Source organism: Petromyzon marinus, chromosome 38 (assembly GCF_048934315.1).
Source record: "Petromyzon marinus isolate PM22_M1 ecotype Great Lakes invasive population chromosome 38, UKy_Petmar_22M1.pri1.0, whole genome shotgun sequence".
Taxonomy (NCBI): domain Eukaryota; kingdom Metazoa; phylum Chordata; class Hyperoartia; order Petromyzontiformes; family Petromyzontidae; genus Petromyzon; species Petromyzon marinus.
Window position 1 is genome coordinate 11,111,400 of NC_133704.1, and position 23,506 is coordinate 11,134,905.

A 23,506-nucleotide genomic window follows, 5' to 3' on the forward strand; every position below is an offset into this window, starting at 1 on the left:
AGATGGGCGCATTCTCAGAGGTGAAGCTTAATGAAGGAATGTTCCCGAAGCAACAATGTCTGGAAAGAGACCACGAGGCAGAAAAGGAAGACTGCTTGGTGACTTGAAGGAAGAAATGACGCAAGTTTTAGATTTAAAGCTTTCGTGACTGCAAGTATTCATACTCTTTGGTTCTATTCGGTAAAGTCACGTAGGTAAAAAATAAAACAAAAATCACGACGTTTTGGCCACAACACAAGCGGCCTTCATCAGGTGAAGGGATCAGGCTGTCTCGAGGGATCAGGCTGTCTCGAGGACAGCCTGATCCCTTCACCTGATGAAGGCGCTGTCCTCGAGACAGCCTGATCCCTTCACCTGATGAAGGCCGCTTGTGTTGTGGCCGAAACGTCGTGATTTTTGTTGTTTTATTTTTTACCTACGTGACTTTACCGAATAGAACCAAAGAGTATAAATGACGCAAGCTCAAGACCTGTCCTTGGGCAGAGGACTAAAGAAGGGAAGTTTTTTTGTTGTTGTTGCAATGACGCTGCAAGTGCGCAACTTTGTGCCTCAAAGCTGGGAGATCTTCTGCAGCAGGGTGGCACGGTGCTCTGGGACGGCTGCGTTCTCTGCGATGGCTTCAAGGAATTGCTTCTGGTTGGCTTGCTCCAGGGTACTGCACGAGCTATCGGCTGCCCCGCGTGCCCCCTCGACTGTGGACAAAATCTCCAGGGCGGCTAAGAACAGCAACTCGCAGTGGTCAACCTTCACCATGGCCATTATGTGCAGCGCATGGCAGAAGAGCTGACAGGCAGCAAAGCCGATTCCCTCTGGTGAGGACACTCCAGCAACACCTTCACACGTTTCTGTTTCCACGGATACTCCGCCTTGTGCTTTACCGTCTTTACTTTTCGCGTCGACTTCAACTTTCACTTTCCCCTTCGCTTTCTTCTGTGCAATCTTCTGTTCGGGAGACACTGTCATGGATAGGTCGTTTACGGCTGCGCGTTCGGCGTGCTTCACTTTGCCTCTCGGGCCGGCGTTACTCCTCCGTGTTCCAAACTCTCGCATCATGTCCACGAAGGTGCCGGCAGCCAGGCTTACAGCGTGTGCCCAGCCGGCGTGGGAGAGCCAGCCGGCGCAGCTCGAGCCGCACAGTAGCTGGAAGACACGCAGCAGGAGCTGAGAGACCCGCAGCGCCACCGAGAAGGGTCGCAGGTCGGTCAACGGCAGGAACTGCACGTACTCCAGCGTGACGGGGACGTGGAGGACCCTGGCTTCGAGCAGGCGGCACATCACCCTCACCACACGTCGCCACTCGGTGAGCGTGCACTCGGGCAGAATCTGCGTCACGACCAGCAGAAAGCCCTTGCTGAACAGGTTCACCTCCTCAGGCTGCGTCTGGTCGACGTGCAGGGATTTGATCATCTGTTCGGCGAGCCCATCGCTTACACGGCAGCACTCAATCCAGGCCAGCAGGCCCGTTCCTGGGCCGTACAACGATGAGTCTTCACTGCGGCATCGCTCCCACCGAGCATCGGGAAGCTTGCACACACCGAATAGGACTTCTGGAGCGCACGCCTTGCGCTGCGGGGACAGGATGGGCAGCAGGTGCAGGCGAACGGACCAATCCATCGAAGCAACACTGTGGTCCAGCCAGTCCACAGAGCGCACCCAGTCCGTGGTCTCCACACTCATGGCATTTTGCACGATCACACAAACCTGAGCCAGCACCTCCATGAGATGGCTTTTTATCTCCATCACCGAATGCTCACCTTCGCCCGTCTGCAAGCCATCGGGGCAACGGCAAACCTTGCGGCGTTCCAGCTGCTGGCTGAGACACATAATGATTGGGAATGGCGAGCAGTCCATTAGCCAGTGCTGGACACAGGATTTGGTCTGCGGGTGGGCAGCATTGACAGGTAACTCAGAAAATTGACTGCTTGATACACCACCAGAGGGAATTACAGTTTGCTGGACATTGGTAATCGTTTCGGTATCATCTCGACCACCACCACCACCAATAGCCAATGGCTCAATTTTCTGGTCACTTTTAGTGGCCCCTTCAATATTCAAAATTTGGCTAAAGATTTTAAGAGCGAATTCCAAAATGCTGCCCTGCTCCTGCAAATACGGGAGGACAAAGGTATTGAGAATTTCAGCTGGAGAAATCAGTGGATTACTGGACTGTTGTGGTGAAAGCGTGAGGGCGCGCAAAAACTCCACAAACTGTCGCTCTTCCTTTTCAGTTGAGAGCTGCCCTAAGGTTCGAGTCGAGAGACAGTCCAAAAGCATGCTGAGACTGTCCCCTCTGGAGTTTTTAACAGGCATAGCCAAAGCAGGGAGTCCCAGCAGGACTTGCGCCATAATCGAGGGCGCTCCGACATTCGTCACGGCCTGACGACAAATCTCATTGACGGTGGCACGAGGAGCCAGGAGGGCAGCCGTACCCACGGTGCAAATGGCTCGTGAAAGTCCGTCTCCAGAGCTCGTGTCCGTGATGCAGTTGAACACCAGGTTCATGTCCATGGCAAAGTCCTCTGCCAAAGCTTCCAACCGCTCAACTCCCAAACCATCACCGCCCGTCTCCTCCACCACCGTACGCAGGACTTCGTTACATCCCGCTGGGGCCAGTGCGGAAAAAGTACTCACGAGCGACTCCTTCAGCCTCTTTGCTTTCAGCAGCAGCAAGCTCTCGCTCGCGAGCCCTCCCTTAAGCTGCGCAATGACTTTGGCGAAGGTTCTAGCCAAAGCCAAGACGAGTTGTGGCGTGTTCAGTCGTGAAATGTTTTTTTTCAAGCACTGCATCCAGCGTTCTTCTTTGATTGCCCAGTCGACGCGAGCGATCATCAACTCGCAGACGTCCTGGTGCCTGCGCATCTTCCTGTCGACCATGGACGTGGCAACAAGCAGCTGCACGTTGTCGGGGACTTGCCACGTATGCGTGGGCTCAAGCTGAGCAAGAATGTTGCTCAGAGGCAAAGGCTCGAAAGAGATCGCGTCACTTGTGGTCACTGGATCTTCAGAAACACTCACGTTTAGGGACATGACTGAACACAGGCGCCTCAAACTGTCCACCATACGGTATGACTCAACAGCTGCCCGACTGGCGACAGGCTGGTCCTCTTGTATTATACAGAGTCCCTCCTTCCAGGCCTCCAGAAGTTCGCAAAAAGACTTAAGGTATCGGTTAAGCTGGCACACGTCCAGTCTCAGCACCCCACCAGAATGGTTATTATAGACCTCATTCTCGACTTCCCTGACCTGTTCCACCGTGCTGTTATGGTCTCTGCTCATTTTGAAACCTCTAAGATGCAGCAGCACGCCGACTTTGTCCACGTACTCTTCGACCGGCAAACCCCACAGGTCAAGACCCTTTTGGTGCAAGGCAGACTTAAATAATGTATCGGCGAAATTTGCGAGAGCCTCGTATTTGTGGACTGGTGCAACGATCTCCCCTGCAATTTTAAAGAGGCTTTCTATAAAATATGCTGGAATATCATTATAGTTAGAAGCGCTGAGTTCCAACACTAATGCAACAGAAGACGCTCCTATATCTTTCTCCAACACTACACCACAATCATTGTCCTTTTTAGGCCGTTTGGCAGCTGGGCAGATGTCTACCGATTCAGGGCTCGCCGGTTTCAGGTTGTCTTCAAATGCTTTCTCCAGCTCCCCCTCGGTCTTCTTGCATCCCGTGTGCAGAAGAATGCCTCTCCATACATCAAGCAGCAATGCAACGTCTGCCTCCGCTGCGTCTTTGAGAACATGAGCTAGAAAATGCTTTGTCTCACGAGCGCACACATCAGCCGGCAGGAGATTCATAAGCTGGGCGAATTCGGCTGCAGCCTGAAGGTCTTTCACCAGCTCAAACAGAAACGTCCGATTTATCATGGGCATCATGTGATTTATGGGAAAAAACAGGTCGCTCTCAGAATCATCATTATCATCATCATCGAGTTGGAGACCGTCATTGTGTGTTTTGCAATGCGGGGACATTCGGAGCATCTTCATCCACAGCAGAGCCAAGATCTTTTTCTTCCAATGGATCTTCTTGATGTCAGAGTGCTCCGGAGAGGAGCAGACTTCATTGGCGGTGCCCAGCATGGCGTCGCGAATGGTGCTCCAGTCGGCCTTGTCCATCTCCTCAAGACGCTTTGGCCTCAGCTGCCTCTCGGCCAGCAGCAGCCCGCCCTGCAGTATGGCCATTTTACTGCAGAACACCATGGGACCTGCTGGGAAGCATAGCATAACAGAAAAAACATTAAACTGCAACTTTAAAACCCGATAACACTGATACATTGGTACACACAAGTGACCCTGTGCCACTGACGATTTGGCAATATTTTACATCAACATTATCTTCCACTTGTAGTGTGCCAATAATTCACATGGGTAAGTGCTGAAATGAAAAGGCTACGACCAAATAACCCAGACCTGTACTGACCAGTGTCGTGCAGTATATAACACCCATCACCTACACAGCCAATGGACACAATCAGCCAGCAGTGGATTGGCAAGAAAGGCTGTAAATGAACAAATCGGCCTAAATGCCCCCAATCTCGTCAGCCCTCGGAAACTAATCAGGTGTGAGAATTTTGATTTAAAGCTTTCGTGACTGCAGTAATTCATATTCGTGAACACAAAGCAGACCTTAAACACGGTAGGACCAACACCTCGGCCGTAGCAGATCATTGTTCTAATTCAGTAGGCTCACATGCCATTGACTTTTCCAAGACAGAGGTTCTTTGTAAGCCATCTGGCTTCCATGAGAGATTCGTTCATGAGGCTATCCACATATACAAGCACAGAGACAATTTCAACCGAGAAGATGGATTCTATCTTAGCAATCATTGGAAAGATTTGATAAACCATTTCAGTTCTTAATTGATTGTTCACGCTTACATTGGCTTTCAGACAGCATACATTATAAAAAAATATTTCGTCTCCCCCCTCCTCTTTTCAAAATATAGATGGACTAGTCCTGGGTAAACTGCCAAATCGCTGTGCGTGGCGCGAACGTTTTTAATAAATAAATAAATGCGCCGTTTAAAAATAAATGTATGCAAACCAACACACCTGAAGATGACCGTTTGAGTTATAGTCGAAACGTCGTGAGAATTTTTTATTGTTTTATATATATTTTATTATTTTGTTGTTTCTCTTCAACGTGACTTTACCGAAAAAACTAAGAATAGGTGTGAGAATGTTTAAAGGGAGACTACCAAGGATTACCGAAAGAACCAAAGAGTATGGATTCCTGCAGTCACGAAAGCTTCAAATCAAGATCGATTACCAGATATTTTATGCTTTGGCTGTGAGGTGGCGAACAAATGCAGTAATAGCAATGGATTCTGAATTATGTGTAAAGCTTTAATACTACACCCCCCATCCATGGGATGGATTTCCTCCAGGCACTCCGGCTTCTTCACGCAAGCCGAACACAAATTTATGAAATTCTCCCAACATCCCAATACAGGACTGAGTCTTGAGACTCGGTGTGGCGAGGTGTGCGCCTCGAGACTCGGCGAGTCCCGCTCGGGTAAATTAGGAGCGTGTGCACGTGTTTACTCTTTTAGAGTGGAGTGGTGACGCGGCACTTAGCGGACCGGCGCAAACAGCACGGCTTCCTGAAGTTTGATTCCTGCCCAAGGCTCATATCAGTGGAGAGCGATATCTACACCGGTCCCGAACGCCTCTCCCCTTCGCCAACTCGCGCCGCCCAGCGCGGTGAAACGGTTCGAGCAAACCCCATGACTGACACGCCATGGGAGGGAGGGGGGGGGGGCGCCCTCCATCCAGCAGCGAATTGACAAAGGGGGGGGGGGAGCTGACAAAATGAGCGCCATGGTTACGAGGCAGTGGCACCGAGCAGCAGGTAACGTTACCTGCAAGGATCTCCTCCAGCTTCGTCCTTCCTCTGACGGGGGCACCGGTGTCCATCTTTACCTCCTCCTGGGTTTCCGGCTCCTCCTCCCCGCGGCCTGGTTGAAGCAATGTCACGGTGACGCGGGGTTAAAGGCCACGGCCAGGCGAATTCGCAACACTCAATTGCTGCTGCAGGTTTCGAGGCAGGGCATTGTCTTCCTGCCCAATTGAGCATGGCTTTGAACTCCACACGTGTTCCCTGGGTGTACTCTGACCCAGTTTTGATCGAATTGTGCCGGGCTGTGGCCCACGGTGGGAGGGACATTTGTTCACCGCTGTCAGCATCTCAGAGCCGGCCAGTGGTTGAAATTACAATCACGCTGATGTCACTAAATAAAGTTAGCCACACGTTTAAGGTTTTAACCCACGAGGGATGTCACTTAAGAGGTCAACTTTAGTTGCGACTGAATGAGGCACCAGTAATGTCTTTCGCTGGACAATTGGAATTTAATAAAGGAAGGAGTAGAAGATGTGTGTCTGGCCTTTGAACACAAGTGTATGCGTTATGTGCTACGAATCTCATGCCATGATGGTGTAACATCGAGGAGTTGTGAATTTTATGCAACAGTGATGTGTTGAAGACGTGATCAAGAACAGGTTGTTGATGAGTGATGACACTCATGGGAGTCCAGGGCATTGGAAGTGCATGATGATAAGTGGTCCTTGAAGGACGACCCCATCGACTGTGTAAGTAAAACACTTCAAGGCAGAGGTGGTGATGATGAAGCTTCTCACGGCACGCCGAGGGGGAGGCTCTGAATATTGTTTGCTCAGGAAAGCCTCACGGAGTCTCGTCACTTTTTCAGGAGGCTCCTAACAAAAGTTGGAATCCTAGGGCGATGACTCCGCCTTATGCAGTGGCTCTGTGTAATATTTTGAAATTTGCCAAATTTGGACCACGAAGCCAGCAAAGGTCTAAAACCTCTTGCGAATTACGTCACAAGACCCCCCCCTCTCTTATCGTTGACACGCGCGATAGCCAGGACGGCCTCTGAATTTCTAAACCGCGAACCTCTGGAACGCCCGAACCCGACAGACCATGGGACGCGATGACGATGTGCGGTGGTGGCGTGGTGGTGTTTGTGGTGGTGTTCGTGGTGGTGGCGTGGTGGTGGTGACGGCGTGGTGGTCTTGGTGGCGGTGTGGTGGTGGTGGCGATGTTGGTGGTGGCGTGGTGTTGGTGGCCGTGTGGTGGTGGTGGTTTGTGGCGGTGTTGGTGGTGGCGTGGTGTTGGTGGCGTGGTGATGGTGGCGTGGTGTTGGTGGCGTGGTGATGGTGGCGTGGTGTTGGTGGCGTGGTGTTGGTGGCGTGGTGTTGGTGGTGGCGTGGTGGTGGCGACATAAACATTGTCCCGTGACCAACCTCTACGACGCGACTACCGAGGACAACAAAACGGGTCCCCCAAGCGCTCTCAACAGCCGCCGCCAGCGAGGTGTGTGGGTTGAAGGCTGTGGAAGCTGCTGCTGGCTGCTGCTGTCAGCGTGCGTGCGCCGTGGCGGAACACTCACCGGCCGAAGAGGACACGCGGGACTCGAGAAAAGGCGAGAGTGCACAAGAGAGGGGGGGGGGGGGCTTAGAAGTAAAAATAAAAAAGGACTGCGATAACCCACAGGGTTACACCGCTCATGCGGTTGCGTGCCGCTCACGTACTGTACAAGCTCCAAGCCACCGCTGCGGAGGAGCACGTGGCGGAAGCCGGGCTGACGTCATCAGCGGGCAGTCGAATCGATTCCTCCGATCGCCGCACAGCATCGATTTGTGATGAGAAGCGGGCGATGACTTGAAATTGGAGTAAATCAGATGAGCTGTGAAGCTCTTTTGAACACCACGTAGTTCTTTCGCGACCAATGTAATCAATAATACAGGGGATTTTTTGTTGTTGGTTAAATCACGTAAATGTGTCGTCAAACCCGCCACCACCAATTAGTAACGGGGTTTGTCACGTAAACAAAACGTGCAAATTCGCTCCTAGTCCAGCACATCGGTGTGTTAGAGAGTAAATCCACAACATTTACAATCTGAATACATTTCAGTACACAGCCAATTGGTGAGCGTTGTCACGTAAACAGAACGTGCCAATTCGCTACTCGCACAGCACCAGAGCGGTGTGTTTGAGAGTAAACATCTCTGGCTGTCGCCTGTGATGCCGCTTGCAATTACTGGCGAAACGTCGTACCCAGATTGTGAAATGTTGCAGTGGATTTGCTCTCAAACACACCGGTGTAGTGCTATACTAGTAATGAATTGGCCACGTGACAAACCTTACTAATTGGCTGTGTCGGGTGGTGGATGTGTTTGACGACACATTTATATATTTACGCGATCTAAACACCCCCCCAAAAATCCTGTATAAATGGAAAGCTCTTTTTGTTCCCCATAAGATGTTCCAGTCAGGGCACGGGCGTGTCGGAACGTTACAACACAGGGGCGGAGCCAGGATTTTGACTTTGTGGTGGGCTGACTTCAATATTCTGAGATATCCAGTGTTTATGTTTTACAATGGGCGCCACAAATGTATAAAACACATTTTATTGGATTTGAACGCGGAGTTTATTAATAGGTCGGAGCCGCTGACGTGGCTAATAAGTTCCATAAGTTCGAAAGGCTGCCGCTCAAGCAGCCTGCAGGGCAGCACACGAGGTGGCAGCCTGCAGGGCAGCACACGAGGTGGCAGCCTGCAGGGCAGCACAAGGTAGCAGCACAAGGTGGCAGCCTGCAGGGCAGCACACAAGGTGGCAGCACAAGGTGACAGCCTGCAGGGCAGCACGAGGTGACAGCCTGCAGGGCAGCACAAGGTGGCAGCCTGCAGGGCAGCACGAGGTGGCAGCCTGCAGCATTTTGTAGCAGCCGGATATCCGATTATCCAGATTACCAACTTTCCCAAAATTTCAGGGGGGCAACTGAGCCCCCCCCCAGCCCCCCCCCCCCCTGTGGCTCTGCCCCTGCAACAACATAAAATGCAACAACAAATGATCTGAGTCACAAATTATAGGAAATGTAAATAAATGGCTTTAAAAAGATACACAAATAAAACGTGAAAAAAATTGGAACCAATATGAAAAAAAAACGAATTAGCTTCACGAATCAATTTTTTTTACTTCTTTGGCAGTGCTCTATAGCACGGTGGGTTACGAATCGATTAAAATGCCGTGGATTAAATCTCGTTTGTTTTTATTTCCCGTCTCGTTGTGTAGGCCCCGCGACTTCATCCAGCAGTGGATAAAGCGTGGCTCATGATAGATCAATTATATCGACGTGTTGCATAATTAGCGTAGGGAGTACTTGAAGGGTAGCGATTATTCGATAATTATCATCGATGCCTCCGCTCGCGATGCATTTCCGCATCGTGTTGGTGCCAACGTGCATCGACTGCCACTAATTGCCACGCCGGTGTTCATTATTCAAACGGGCAACTTCGCGTTCACGGTTAATCTCGTCTCTTAGGCGGAACCAGATGAAGGCGACAACAAATAATCGAGTCATAATTGCAAGAGGGTTCGTCGGTAACGTGTGCGAAATCATTAAGCCCGCCGGGCCACGGTCCGGCAGAATTCGATTCAAACTGGGTCAGAGCGCAACCCAGGGAACACGTGACCGAGTTCAGAGCCATGCGTCCAGGCCAAGCCTCCCATTGTGCTGGGTCAGAGCGCAACCCAGGGAACACGTGGCCGAATTCAGAGCCATGCGTCCAGGCCAGCCTCCCATTGTGCTGGGTTAGAGCGCAACCCAGGGAACACGTGACCGAGTTCAGAGCCATGCGTCCAGGCCAAGCCTCTTATTGTGCTGGGTCATGGCGCAACCCAAGGAACACGTGGCCGAGTTCAGAGCCATGCGTCCAGGCCAAGCCTCTCATTGTGCTGGGTCAGAGCGCAACCCAGGGAACACGTGGCCGAGTTCAGAGCCATGCGTCCAGGCCAGCCTCCCATTGTGGTGGGTCAGAGCGCAACCCAGGGAACACGTGGCCGAGTTCAGAGTCATGCGTCCACGCCAGCCTCCCATTGTGCTGGGTCAGAGCGCAACCCAGGGAACACGTGGCCGAGTTCAGAGCCATGTGTCCACGCCAGCCTCCCATTGTGCTGGGTCAGAGCGCAACCCAGGGAACACGTGGCCGAGTTCAGAGCCATGTGTCCAGGCCAGCCTCCCATTGTGCTGGGTCAGAGCGCAACCCAAAAAACACGTGGCCGAGTTCAGAGTCATGCGTCCAGGCCAAGCCTCCCATTGTGCTGGGTCAGTGCGCAACCCAGGGAACACGTGGCCGAGTTCAGAGCCATGCGTCCAGGCCAAGCCTCCCATTGTGCTGGGTCAGAGCGCAACCCAGGGAACGCGTGGCCGAGTTCAGAGCCATGTGTCCAGGCCAGCCTCCCATTGTGCTGGGTCAGAGCGCAACCCAAAAAACACGTGGCAGAGTTCAGAGTCATGCGTCCAGGCCAAGCCTCCCATTGTGCTGGGTCAGAGCGCAACCCAGGGAACACGTGGCCGAGTTCAGAGTCATGCGTCCAGGCCAGCCTCCCATTGTGCTGAGCCTGAGCACGAGGCAAACATCCCTTTACATCTACCACGCACCTCCGCAACTCCTTCACCGGATAGCGAATCTTCTTGCATCGTTAAAAAAAAGTTGCTATTTCATCTACACGGTGTTCCCTTGTTATTCGCGAACTTGCTACCCGCGGTTTTTGGTTTATCTGCGGATAACACCTGGAACTCTGCACGACTGCGTCGAGAGAGATGAAGTGACGCGAGAAAGTAATGAGATAAAGTGATGGGAAACTTTTTTGTTTTTTTAGTGTATGTATTTAAGGTATTCACGAGCGTATCTGGAACAATAACGTACGGAAACACAGCACTGGCTGAATCTTCTACCCCGTTCATGTCCCCCCCCCCATCAATGCTCGCTATAAGTCTTAGAGCTTAGTGTTGCCGTCTGAGTTTGTACAATAACTATTTAGGTTGATCAATCCCAGCACCACTCAACAGAAACTCGTTCTTGTCATTCAAACAATAAAAGAACATCTGGTAATCCAGACTCGTACGCTGTTTTCCATAGCTTCGTTTTAAAGAAGACATAATAAAACCGCTAAAACTATGCAAAAATACTGCGAGCAAACTATAAACAAATGAACCTTATGGCGGGACCCCAGGGTCCCATAAGCCCCCGGCTCTCGCATAAACTGCGTTGCGACGTCATTTTATGTCTGTCGAAGGCGAACGATACGGCGATTTATTTCTCTAGACGAGCTCTACACGATGCGCTAATCAAAGTTTCAAAGTTTTGTTTCTTCTGCGCATTCGCCCTCGCTGCTTTCGCTTGGACGACACGACAACAGAATTATCCGCGCCAGGCGGGTCTCGCGGCGTTGATGTGCGCGGTGGGACGGAGTCGCCAGAAATACATTCATTCATTACGATTTTGAGTTCCGCTTATTCGGGACCCCTGGGGTCCCGCCATAAGGTTCAAATGTGTGTTTTTTAATCTATGCTGTCAGTGTCAAACCACAGCAAAGCATTTCATATAAATGCCACAATAGGTTCTGGAGACAGTGAATTTAAATCAACGGACCACGGAAAAGATAACTCGTTTGTTCAGGATTACCCCATTTACCACACGCCACATGACTCGGGTACCAAGGCGAGCAGCAAAACCACGATTCCCAGGTTTGTATTCAACAAAGTCACCTTGTGACCCGACCTGAATTCTCTGCGTCAGAAAACCAGGCCAAGCCCAAGTACATCGCCCCATGCATGTCAATCAAAAGCACGTTTTATTTTTCCAGAAATTTAGTCTTGACCTTTAGCTTGTGTGTGACCTTTAGCTTGTGTGTCCGGGTTAAGCAGAAGCTGGGGAGGTATTTGTGCGGAAGACTTGTCCAACTCGTGCGACAACGCAACAACAACATGGAAATGACACTTTTTTTTAATTCACCAACTTGAGTTATCCATCAACTCGCCATGACAAATGCAGTACATCAAACACCAAGTCAGACCATCTCTAGTGCTCAGGTTGACTCGCATTGGCCGTTCGTGGACACGAGGTATGCGATTTTCTCGCGGCATATTCCTGCATAATTAGTTTTAGCTTAGCCCGAGTGCCCAGCAACACAATATTTGTTTACATGGCCGATGAATCTATAGGGGTAGTAATATATAATGACTATACAGCTATCCATCGTTAAACGGCAACTCAAAATATGGAATTTCCAAAAAACGTAACTTGTCAATTACAGAACAAATTCGATATAAGCAATTATATTCGCATTGCTAGAATTTTGAATGTCTATTTTAAAAAAAATGGGGAAAGTTTTGCTGAACAATGCACGGTCTGTCGTTTGTCCTCGTGAACGTTTCACGCTGCTCCAGGTTGGTTTGCGCAGAACGCTGTTCACACACCACTGGTTTCCCACGCTCTTCATGTCGCAGCAAGTGTGCTCGTTCGGCCCTTTGTGTTGATCACGATTTGCGTGTTGTACTCTGCAGGATTTCGACCCTTTTTTCACCATACTTATTTAAGTAATATTAAGTGAAGATGTCTGGCGAGAGCCCATTTATAAGTGCAAGTAACAGAACAAGTATACCCTCCCAGTAAACCCAAAGCCACCACACCTCACTGCACCATTTAGCCAAATTATGATTTAAAACACGCTGCTATGCCATCAAGAGCAGTACGACAATTAAAGACTGGGTGGTGAAATAAACTAACAATACCAAAAAGGTAAAAAAAATGTAAGCGTACGAACGACGTAATGACATTCAAGGGAACGCGACAATAACTTACATTGCTCTATGTAGCAAATGTGGCCGTCAACGCAGTGATATTCCTCCGAATAATGTTAAGCAGCTCCCTGTTGCGTTTTATTACAATTGTCATAGCTCCAAATGCCATATTGCTCTGGGCGGTTATTATTGTAAGCAGCATGCACAATGCCAGCATTCATTTTAGCCATAGGCTCAAGGTTGTTTTGGAAAGCACATAATTAGCTTCACGCTGTGGGCTTCTGCCTTTTGTGCTTGGCGTACCACTCACCGCTCTTGTCTTCCGCAATGGCCTGGGAAAGAAACGGCGAAGAGACGCACACAAAAACACCGCTGAGATACTGGGTTTGAAATACCAGGCAGCTGCTCACGGTTTACGCCAATTCCCCTGTTCCGACCTCCCCCTCTCTCCCCTCTTGTACCCTAATGTTTTTTTTTTCATATTTGTCAAGTGTTATAAAAGACGTGACTGCGTAAACTGTTGTTGCCGTCAGCTGACCTGGTTGAGGAGTGAATCTCCGCTGGGGTCTGGCTTGGAGAGCTCACGGAATGCTTCGTCTCCCACAAAGCAGATCTCATGGTCATCCTCGAAAAATGCAAAGTCGACAAATCATTACACATTTACAAAGTTGGCACCATATGAAAACCAGCAATAAGCAAAACAGCGCAAAAAGCCAAAGCATCTCCATGATTCACTCGCAATGAGTCAACTCAGGCCACTATTCCTTAGGTACTCGCAACTATCAATGGCAGCGAGGACCACTCGGCGATTATTTGACCATGGGAACACTCTGATTTGTGCCGATTGAGAATGTATGAGATTACTACTTCAAGTAGTGATATGGGAGTCCAACTTGGTCCTGTTCATATCTACATACAGCCCATCTTTTAGTCCACTGTTGCATGACGGCCTTGGAGCTATGAAATTTTAAATCATCTAGATTGAAAATGTATTTATTTAGAACTGCTTTGTGTTTAGTTTGTTGTCCTTCCCTCTGCACCTCCGATTAGCACGGTTGGCTATGTATAGTGTTAAATAAGTTCTACATACGTACAAACAAACGTGTGTGTGTGTGCTTACCGGATCGGCAACGATGACCACCTCCACTGTGGCCTTGCCCGGAGTGTCTAGGCTCACGAGTGGCGTGATCACCTTCTGATTCTCCCCCTGCATTAGGCTCTGAATGTCCGGCAGCTGGCAGATGGCAAAAACACCCCCAAAGACAAGCCAATGAATAACGCTCACAGCAGCGTGTCCACCACTTTGCCATGTTATATTACTGGACCCAATAAGGCAAATAAAACATCTTAAATTATATTAATTATCATTTACATATAAAATGCAATGTATTCGATCACATATACAATTTAAAGATGTAACAATAAAAAAATTGGTCATCATTCAAAACATTTAAACTGTTAATAAAAGTGGGATTGAGCAGGACTAGGAATTGATGGCTGATGCTCAAGAATAGTTGCACGAGTTGCAGCCAATGAATGGAACGCATCTGGGAGTGCGAGCGCTGAGGAAATGTTGTTGTGCAAGTTTCCAGGTGGATTGTTATGCTGCAGGATTGTGGGCGATAAAACAAAACTATTTTTATTTTACCACGTAAGGCCCCCACTGAGCTTTGTAGCTCTTTTTTCAGAAGTGACCTGGACACAAATGATAGCTCAACGAAGTGGCTTATCATCACGTGGAAATTTATAGCAGCCAAATACTCTAAACGCGTGACGTTGATTATAAATTCATAATAAAGGTTTTTGGGTTAGATCGCGTTATTTATAAATGTGTCGTAACCCTCCACCACCCGACACGGCCAATCAGCAAAAAAAGTGTCACGTTGAAAAAAGACAAATAATTCACTACTTTAGCCCACCGGTGTGTTGAACACATTTATAAATAACGCGATCTAACCCAAAAACCTTTATTATGAATAATATTGGTCGCGAAAGCCTAAGTGTTGATTATAAATGTTGATTCTAAATTATTCTAGGTGATAACAGCTTGGAAAGCCCTTCATCCAGCAGTGGGATTGACCACGGCTGTTGGTTTGGTGATATGTCTGCTTATTAGAGTCACACTTCAATAAAGCACCAGTAAACTGATATATCAAATATACACAGATCATCGTTTATCCGGCGGGTTCGGGGAGGAGGGGGCGCCAGATTTTCAAAAACGGCAGATAATCACTACATCATATATTTTTAAAATAGGTTACTTTTGCACATGTTTGTAAGGCATTTTGTTTGTCGGTGTTGTTATAGGTTTTTTTGTGTTTTAAATTTGTTTACTAAATGAAATTGGTATAAACATACAAATAGACAAAAATAAATATCCTCCTGTAAAAAGTTACTCTATTTACTGTACCATACTTACCACTCCAATCTCGAAGACTCTGCACATTGGGTGATGTATACAGTGCAGTATTTTCATCGTTTAAGTTGTATGTAGTGTATAATGTACTGTATAATATTTAACACTGAAATCGCGCATAGCTATTTTTTTTGTCACACACATGGCGCCGATCACTGAACTGGCATTTGGTGCGGTTTCACCGGATCGGCCCGGCACTGCCAGATCATGTTGGAAGCATCCGGATAATCGATGATTGACTGTGATTTCATAAATGGACACGGCACCTTTCAAAACATTCGAGGGCCGAGTTTTACAAAGAAGTCAAGTGTGTCCCTGGCTCTCATGACCACTTGCTGGTGTAGCACCTGCTCTCTGGGGCACGAGAAGGCGACCCTCCCAAATGCTGTGGCGTGGTCCACTGGGCCCCCAATGGCCTGCAGCTCCAGCTTACACTGGCAAGACACAACAGAACGGGACCGAGTGATCCTACAAACACAGCCCGATCTAAGTCAAACTAAAACAGTCCGATGCAGTTTTTTGGCAGCGGTGCACAATGCACGAAGAGAAAAAGACAGATACCAGTTGACATTTCTGGCCATGGCCCTTATTCATGAATATCCCTCTGCACCGTCTGAAATGTCACCTATTTTATACATTTTCATCTTAAGGGGGCAGTCTCATTGATGAATGGGTTGAATTTGTGTTCATCGCAATCAGATAATTTCCCTGCTCAAATAATGCAGTGGCAATTATCTCAACTGATGGTCCTCAGCCAGCGATGTATATTCCACATTGCCATTGCAGAGGCCAGTCACTCTCTATGGTAGGAAAGGGGCAGACTTCCCATAAAGCGATACTCTTTCACTGGATCCTCAACGGATTGTGATGGACCAAGTTGACCGCCGACTTAAAATAACGCTTTCACCATAGAAAGATCCAGCAGGAAAGGATAAAGTGGTTCGCCGCTCAAAAAGCGCATGGGTCAGCACTCATCTGCCGAGTCAGTCATTGAAATTCCACATTCTTTTGGTGGTAGCGAGTTATTGCGCAGCACTCGTGCCAACGTGTCACAAAGTGGCACTAATTTCATCGACGCCACAAGTTTTCCGCCCAATTAGGAATGCGTGCCACAGTGATACACCCAGTCAGACAATAACTTAATAAAGCGTAGAATAAAATGAGGCTTACACATGTGGGATGACGATGTATTTAACGGTTTCACAATGAAGAATGATCACCGTTCATATAAAAGTTCTGACAGTGGTCAGGATGTGTAGGTGTATGATCCTTTGAGTAGAAAATCAGCAGTGTGGGGGGTGGGTAAATGCTTACCTGGGAGTCGGCAAAACCCAACAAAGCTTTGCCCTCTTCTTTTTTGTACAATTTCATGCCACACAACGCCTCCCAATAGTGAAGAGATCTTTGTAAATCCGAGACACCCAAAGACACTTTCTGAACAGGATCTGCGCGAGTGAAAGCAAAACAAAGGAACTGGATTACCACCGATCACCCACTCGTTTCTCTTCAGCTCTGACTTCGTCCGATCACCAACGAGGGCATTAAAGGACATTTCACCATCATTAATTGCCGGGGCAAAGACCCTGGACACCATTGCTGCGTCGACCAAGATACCGCCAAAATCCCAGGGCCTGCTCCCTGGGTTGTTAATAAAGAGAGGGGAGGGTGGAGCCGTGCCCTCTGCTACAGGCAAAAGTGGAGGTGTGGCAGCCTTCCACAGAAGCTTCTCTCACGCTCTCCACATGGCCTGGTTATCAACTGGATATTACATCTGTTGGTGGCGACTGTGTGTCCTGCCAGGCCATGTGAACTCGTATCCATCGAGCTTGTTATTTACCGACTTGCAACCAGTCTTTACCAGTATTGGGCTCATCCTGGTCAATCAAGAAGAACTTGTATCCTCCCGGAGCCTCCGTCTCGAACGTGCCATCGTCGCACTCCTTCATCGGCCAGCCACGCTGCCTTGCGTTCTTCACCGCCTTGCTGGACTGGATGGTCATTCCCTTAAAACACGAAGATACAACAACAACAACAACAAAAAAGCATGAACAATCTCGGGAATTTCCTCAGTGGGTATGGAAAAGAAATGTAGCTATGGGTTGCATGTTGACGATTAAATGTCCTTGCGAGTCATGAGATGGGAGTTTCCGCACCTCCGACTAGCATGGTTGGCTACGTACGGTGTGAAAAAAGTTCAACATGCATACACATGCATGCATGTAACCTGTTTGTTTTGTCAATTTAAATATTGCTTCCATGCTCAAAATTGTGTTGGGTGGTGGTCATATCCATCAACAGTCAATAGCTAGTGGTGGCAACTCAAAGACTTCCATGGGCTATCCATAGGCAACCAACGAAATACCACAAAGCGGTATTCATTCTCCTTCTTTGGTTCTTTCGGTAAAGTCACGTAGAATGAGAATAAAATATTCATTCTATTGACAATACAGGGATGACGATGGGCTGAGCTGAAATTTAACTCAAGACCTCCCGATTCGTGATTCAAGCACTCGAACCACAGCACCAGCCGGCCAGATAATTTTACGACGGTAGTTTAGTAGCTTGGCAGAATTATGAGTTAAGTTAATAGCAGAGTTTTAATCAGTCCTCAAGATCACCATGTTGAGATTGTACATATGTACGTACGACTTCTTTCGCACCGTACGTAGCCAGCTGCGCTGATCGGAGGTGCGGGGGAAGGACAACAAACTAAACACAAAATTCGCTGCTGGATTTACCACCTCTCCACGTTTGTGGGGGTTGATTCAGCCATACATTTCGTTGAGATCTCTTGAAATCTGCCGATCGTGCCCTACTTAATGTACCATGCATGCTCCAGGCTTCGAACCTGGGGTGACAACGAAGCTTTTGTTTGCACAGCGCCCAGGCTCTGGGATTCCCTGCCCTTGGAGGTCAAGGAACTCGAAGTCCATGGAGACTGTTAGAGCCTGGTTGAAGACGCCACCTATTCAAAATGGCTTTCTCCCTCGAGTTGTATGTTGAACTACTTTCACACCGTATGTAGCCAACCGTGCTGTTGTCTCTTTAGTCTTTCTCTCCCTGGGTTACTCATCGCTTATATCCTCATTCATGTGTATGGCACTCTGATATCCATTGTTTAACGGCACTTTATAAACGTACATTATTATTTATCCATATTGTTTATCAATACTTCACCACATTGGACATTTACATTTTAAGGCAGAAACCTAGATGTGGTGACGTGGAAATCCAGCACAACACTGCATTTTGACACACTTCTGTCGAATGCTAACTGCTACGTAGCAGCACTCTGCAGCCTTCGATGATAACCGGGCAACCAAAGTGGCTGTGCATCTGAACACTAGGCTGGCTAAACTCCATTAGTACACACAATCGACAAGATGTAAAAGTACAATGTGCTTGCATAACGTGCATGCATAATGTACGTTGATTACCATATTAATAACCCAACCGCCAACGGATACCGACTGTCATTTATATCCATTCATTAATCTCCCCCCCCCACTTCGCGCAAGAATTGCTCACAAGTGATGCCATCACATCTAGCCCTCTATTTAAGGAGCGAAACAGGAGGATTTCTCCACAAATCTGGCTGTCGCCTGATGAAGCTCGTTGTAATTACTGGCGAAACGTCGTACTCAGATTGTAAATGTTGTGGTTTGGCTCTCCAACACACCAGTGTGCTGTACTCGTAACGAATTGGCATGTTCTGTTTACGTGACAAACCTTACTAATTGGCTGTGTCGGATGGTGGCGGGTTTAACGACACATTTATATATTTATGCGATTTAGCCCAAAAATACCTGTATTATGGACATTGGTCGCGAAAGCCTTCGTGTTAAACATTCTAAACTCTGCGCAGCTTCGGGGATCGGACTGGGACGGGACGCGTTCCAGGTGGTTTGAACATTCACACAGAGGGACGCAAACCTCGGCCTTCCCAGGTTTTGCCTCTGGCAGTAGAGGCGGCCTTACCAAGAAGTCGTTGCCGAGCCGGTACGTGCCAATCCCGTAGTTGTAGGTGAGCTCCACAACAAAGTGATCGTCCTCGGGGCCGTAGCCGATCATGGTCTTGCTCCACGTGCCATCATAGGGCCTGCCGCACCGCCCAACACGGTCAAGCGGAACATGACCAGCAACTTACAGGGTCATATGGCGATGGTGTGGAATGGTGATGCAGTGGTTTAGAGCAACGCGCTACAAACCCAATGAGCCGAGTTTGATTCCGGGTTGTGGCAAACAGTGATGTGTGAACCTGTACATGAGGTTTACCTCCTTCACCAACCCACACTTACCAGAGTCCAACACACCGGTGTACTGGACTGAACCAGTAACGAATTGGCACGTTTTGTTTTCGTGACAAACCTCACTAAGTGGCTGTGTCGGGTTCGGTGGCAGGTTTAACGACACATTTATATTTATGCAATCTAACCCAAAAACTTCTACGTGTTTAAATTAAGAAAGCTGCAGAACCAAATGAGTACTCTTTGGTTTGTTTCGGTAAAGTCACGTAGGTAAAAAAAATCAATAAAGTAAATGAAAACAACTCAATTAAATCACGACGTTTCGGGCGCAACACAAGCCTCCGTCATCAGGTGGGGACAAACACAGTGAAGACCGTTGCTGAGATATGTCAAAGGGATCGCTCTGACACGGGTTTATAAAGCTGATGACGGGCGCTTGTGTTGCGCCCGAAACGTCATGATTTAATTTAGTTGTTTTTATTCTTAGTTTTTTCGGTAAAGTCACGTTGAAGAGAACGTGACTTTACCGAAAAAACTAAGAATATGAATTACTGCAGTCACGAAAGCTTTAAATCAAAATTTAGTTGTTTTTATTTTATTGATTTTTTACCTACATGACTTTACCGAAAAAAACAGAGTATGAATCCTTGCAGTCACGAAAGCTTCAAATGTAGAACCAAATGAGTGTTTGTGAATGTAACCGTGTGCTAAACATACCCATTGCATGTGGCCTTGCATCCTTCCTTAAACTCCTCGTGTCTCAAAACCTTGCAAAGCGACAACAACGCGGCGTGAATAAAGCTCACGTTGGGGGAAATCTCAGAAGTGGAAAAAAAAACAACAGCCATTGTGCCTCATTAAAAAATGTTCAAAGTACAGTAATTGACATCATCTCTGAATATTTACAGCGCGCCCGCCGTGCGTGGTACGTCTCTCGGCGCGCCCTGCGGCAGGTGGCTGTCCCTGTACGACACGAGGTGACCGCAGTTGCTCCGGCCTGTAAGCCAGTGGGTGGGCATTAGTCCGGCAGTAAGGAGCGGTGTTGCGATATGGTCTCCCAATTGATTAGCTGATCAAATTTGGACCATGATGCCGCCGCACCTGACCTACTCCCTGTCTTAATCACGTCACGGGCTCTTTAACGTCGTCCGTGAGAAAAGTCGGCGAATGTCATACGATTAATACACAGTATTACGCAGTATTAACCAGGGCGGCCGCCGGGCTTGAAACCGCGGACCTCTGCAGACAGGCGGCGAACACGCGCGCTACCCCCGCTGCCCGCCTTTGGTGTCAATTCACCCGGACGGCGCCTGATCTAGTCAGAACCTGGAAGCTTACTTAGCAGACGTAAGGGGCCGTCCATAAATGACGTCACGCGATTTTGGACGATTTTTGACCCCCCCCCCCCCCTCGTCACACGGCGTCACAAAAAGTCAGATCCCCCCTCAAATGACGTCACAAAGCTCTGCCCCCCCCCCCAAACAATAAAACATGCTTCAAATCGCTTTAAACTATTGTCATTGTAGTGCGCATTTAATGTGGCGCTGAACTCTGATGTTGTAGGAGTGTTGTTATAACAATCAGTGTTGTAAAAAATTATATATTTATTTTAAGTTGCGCATTTTGATGTGACGTCACATTTTCATACCCCCCCCCTCACTCGTCACACATCGTCACAAATGTCTGACCCCACCCCCATCCCCCCCAGGTGCGTGACGTCATTTATGGACGGCCCCATTCGGCTCACCCGGAACACACTGCATGCCACACTCAAGAATCGAACACTATATTCTTGGTTCTTTCGGTAAAGTCACGTAGAAAGGGAAACAATAAAATACAAATATAAAACAATAAAATTATCACGACGTTTCGACTGCAACACAAGCAATCATCATCAGGTGTGAAAACCACAACAAGAAAATTTTTAAAAAATTATTGTTGTGGTTTTCACACCTGATGATATTTGCTTGTATTGCAGTCGAAACGTCGTGAGAATTGTATTGTTTTACATTTTTATTGTTTCCCTTCTACGTGGTGACTTTACCGGAAAAAAAAACAAGAATATGAATCCCTGCAGTCACAAAAGCTTTCAATCTAAATTTTTTTTATCGAACACTACTTTGTGGCGTCTTCAAGAAACGAAGCTGAAAGACCAGCCAGTTTTTTGGCGAAGTATGGCCAGGCGGCATCCACGACCCGCAAGACGTGGCCCTTTGAGGTTCTCATTCAGCGAGCGGATTTACAAAACACATGTTGTACAATCTTGATTTGGAGTTTTCGTTACTGCAGGAATCCACACTCTTTTGTTCTTTAGGTAAAGTCACGTGGGTATTAAATGCCTCTGCAGCAGACTTAGGCTTTCTCACCTGATGACGGACCGCTTGCGAAACGTCGTGATTTTTACTTATTAATATTTTATATCGATTTAAAGCTTTCGTGACTGCAATGATTCATCTTCTTTGGTTCTTTCGGTAAAGTCACGTAGAATGAGAATAAAATAATAAATTGATAAAATAAAATAACATAACACAATAAAATTGTGTTATGTTATATTATATATTTTATTCTCATTCTACGTGACTTTACCGAAAGAACCAAAGAAGATAATATTTTATACCTACGTGACCTTACGGAAAGAACCAAAGGCTAGAAATGTTGTACAGTACACGTGCGTCTTGTTTTATGTAATGTTTAGCTGGCTGCCCGCCTGTTTGAAGCTCGCTATAATTGCTGGCGAAACGTCGGACTCGGTTCGTGAATGTTGTGGATTTGCGCTGCACTGGTAACGAATTGGCCACGTGTTGTTTACGTGACAACCCTTACAGGGTCGGCTGTGTCGGGTGGTGGCGGCTTTAACGACACATTAATATATTTACACCATTTAACCCATAAAAATACCTCTTATCATGGAGTAATGTTGTTTATGTAATGTGGCTGTCAGGGACTCTTACGGCCACCAGAGGTGCTACGATGCCCACAACAGTCTCCATTCTTAATCAAGCCGCGACACAGAGACAGACAAGACACACACCCCATCGATCAAGGCAACATACGATTGTGAAAATTCCACATTCCTATGCCGGGAACCCAATGCGTCCCATCGGATACTTTTACCGTGCACTTTCTCGCAAAAAAAGTGCTTTAACTATGTTGTTGTTTGTATCGCCGCCGCCACAACCACCACCGAAACAACTCCCACGTGCTAGCGACGAATCGTCCCAAGCGGCACACAAACATCAACCGGACGCGGCTGTGGACGTTGCCACCACCACCACCCCCATCATCATCACCATCATCATGACCACCATCATCATCGCCATCATCATCACCATCATCATCACCATCACCACCACCCCCATCATCATCATCACCACCATCATCACCATCATCATCACCATCATCACCACCATCACCACCATCATCATCATCACCCCGGGGGCTCCGACTACCTGCATGCCCAGCACTTGTCGGTAGAAGGAGAGTGTTGCTGCTCGATCTCCCACTTTGAACACGAAGTGGAGCGCACGGCGGAGTGCCATCACCTTACACCACCACCTTACACCACCACCACCAACACCACCACCACCACCTTACACCACCACCACCTTACACCACCAACACCACCACCAGCCCCAGCGTCTCTCTCGTCTCGACGACCCTATCCACCCTCCCGCCCCGTGCCGATGATGCAAACCGCAGCCGCTAGAGGCCGCTATAGAGGCCGCTGTCGTTAAAGCGGCAGAATCGCGACGAAACGATTAAAGGGGCCCGTCCATAAATGACGTCACGCGATTAGGGCCGATTTTTTTTACCCCCCCCTCCGTCGTCACAAAGTGAGACACCCCCCTCCTCAAATATGACGTCACAAAGCTCTGCCCCCCCCCCACAAAAAACATTTCCATTTTAAAAATAAAACATGTTTCAAATCGATTTAAAGCTTTCGTGACTGCAGGGATTCATATTCTTGGTTCTTTCGGTAAAGTCACCATGTAGAAGGGAAACAATAAAATAATAATAAAAATATATAAATATAATAAAAATATAATTTCATTGTTTCCCTTCTACGTGACTTTACCGAAACAACCAAGGATATATTTTAAATCGCTTTAAACTATTGTCATTGTAGTGCGTATTTAATGTGGCGCTGCACTCTGATGTTGTAGGAGTGTTGTTATAACAATTAGTGTTGCTCCGACTACCTGCCTGCATGCCCAGCACAATTAGTGTT

At 47.9% G+C, this 23,506-nt stretch overlaps 2 protein-coding genes across 8 annotated transcripts; both read right to left on the reverse strand.

Annotated features, from left to right (window-relative positions):
- Positions 1 to 417: 417 nt before the first annotated feature.
- On the reverse strand, positions 418 to 8,471 carry GEMIN4 (gem nuclear organelle associated protein 4). Of its 5 annotated transcripts, none has more exons than XM_076072654.1 (3): positions 7,558 to 8,471; positions 5,868 to 5,963; positions 418 to 4,214 (listed from the first exon to the last, which is right to left on the reverse strand). In XM_076072654.1, exons 2-3 carry the CDS (start codon positions 5,920 to 5,922, stop codon positions 550 to 552), a joined length of 3,720 nt encoding a protein of 1,239 aa, XP_075928769.1. In that variant the 5' UTR covers positions 5,923 to 5,963; positions 7,558 to 8,471; the 3' UTR covers positions 418 to 549. The 5 variants fall into 5 exon arrangements, with proteins under 5 accessions (XP_075928769.1, XP_032823497.1, XP_032823495.1 ...); XM_032967606.2 differs by having other exon boundaries at positions 418 to 4,211; positions 7,416 to 8,471; XM_032967604.2 differs by having other exon boundaries at positions 7,416 to 8,471.
- Positions 8,472 to 11,802: 3,331 nt separating this feature from the next.
- GLOD4 (glyoxalase domain containing 4) lies at positions 11,803 to 22,927 on the reverse strand. Of its 3 annotated transcripts, none has more exons than XM_076072657.1 (10): positions 22,884 to 22,927; positions 22,728 to 22,820; positions 19,996 to 20,045; positions 19,010 to 19,130; positions 16,890 to 17,034; positions 16,346 to 16,476; positions 15,379 to 15,465; positions 13,736 to 13,849; positions 13,154 to 13,240; positions 11,803 to 12,947 (listed from the first exon to the last, which is right to left on the reverse strand). In XM_076072657.1, exons 2-10 carry the CDS (start codon positions 22,815 to 22,817, stop codon positions 12,882 to 12,884), a joined length of 891 nt encoding a protein of 296 aa, XP_075928772.1. In that variant the 5' UTR covers positions 22,818 to 22,820; positions 22,884 to 22,927; the 3' UTR covers positions 11,803 to 12,881. The 3 variants fall into 3 exon arrangements, with proteins under 3 accessions (XP_075928772.1, XP_075928771.1, XP_032823494.1); XM_076072656.1 differs by having other exon boundaries at positions 22,728 to 22,833; positions 22,868 to 22,886; XM_032967603.2 differs by lacking the exons at positions 19,996 to 20,045; positions 22,884 to 22,927 and having other exon boundaries at positions 22,728 to 22,846.
- Between the last annotated feature and the right edge of the window lie 579 nt (positions 22,928 to 23,506).

Excerpts from the sequence above, each read along its gene's own strand:
- GEMIN4 (XM_076072654.1), bottom strand. The coding sequence starts at position 5,922 with ATGGACACCGGTGCCCCCGTCAGAGGAAGGACGAAGCTGGAGGAGATC. Across the intron at positions 4,215-5,867 it reads GCTGGAGGAGATCCTTGCAG|CAGGTCCCATGGTGTTCTGC; the intron begins GTAACGTTACCT and ends TATGCTTCCCAG.
- GLOD4 (XM_076072657.1), bottom strand. The coding sequence starts at position 22,817 with ATGGCACTCCGCCGTGCGCTCCACTTCGTGTTCAAAGTGGGAGATCGA. Across the intron at positions 16,477-16,889 it reads CCAGGATGAGCCCAATACTG|ATCCTGTTCAGAAAGTGTCT; the intron begins GTAAAGACTGGT and ends TCACTCGCGCAG. Across the intron at positions 13,241-13,735 it reads TGGTCATCGTTGCCGATCCG|GATGACCATGAGATCTGCTT; the intron begins GTAAGCACACAC and ends GCATTTTTCGAG.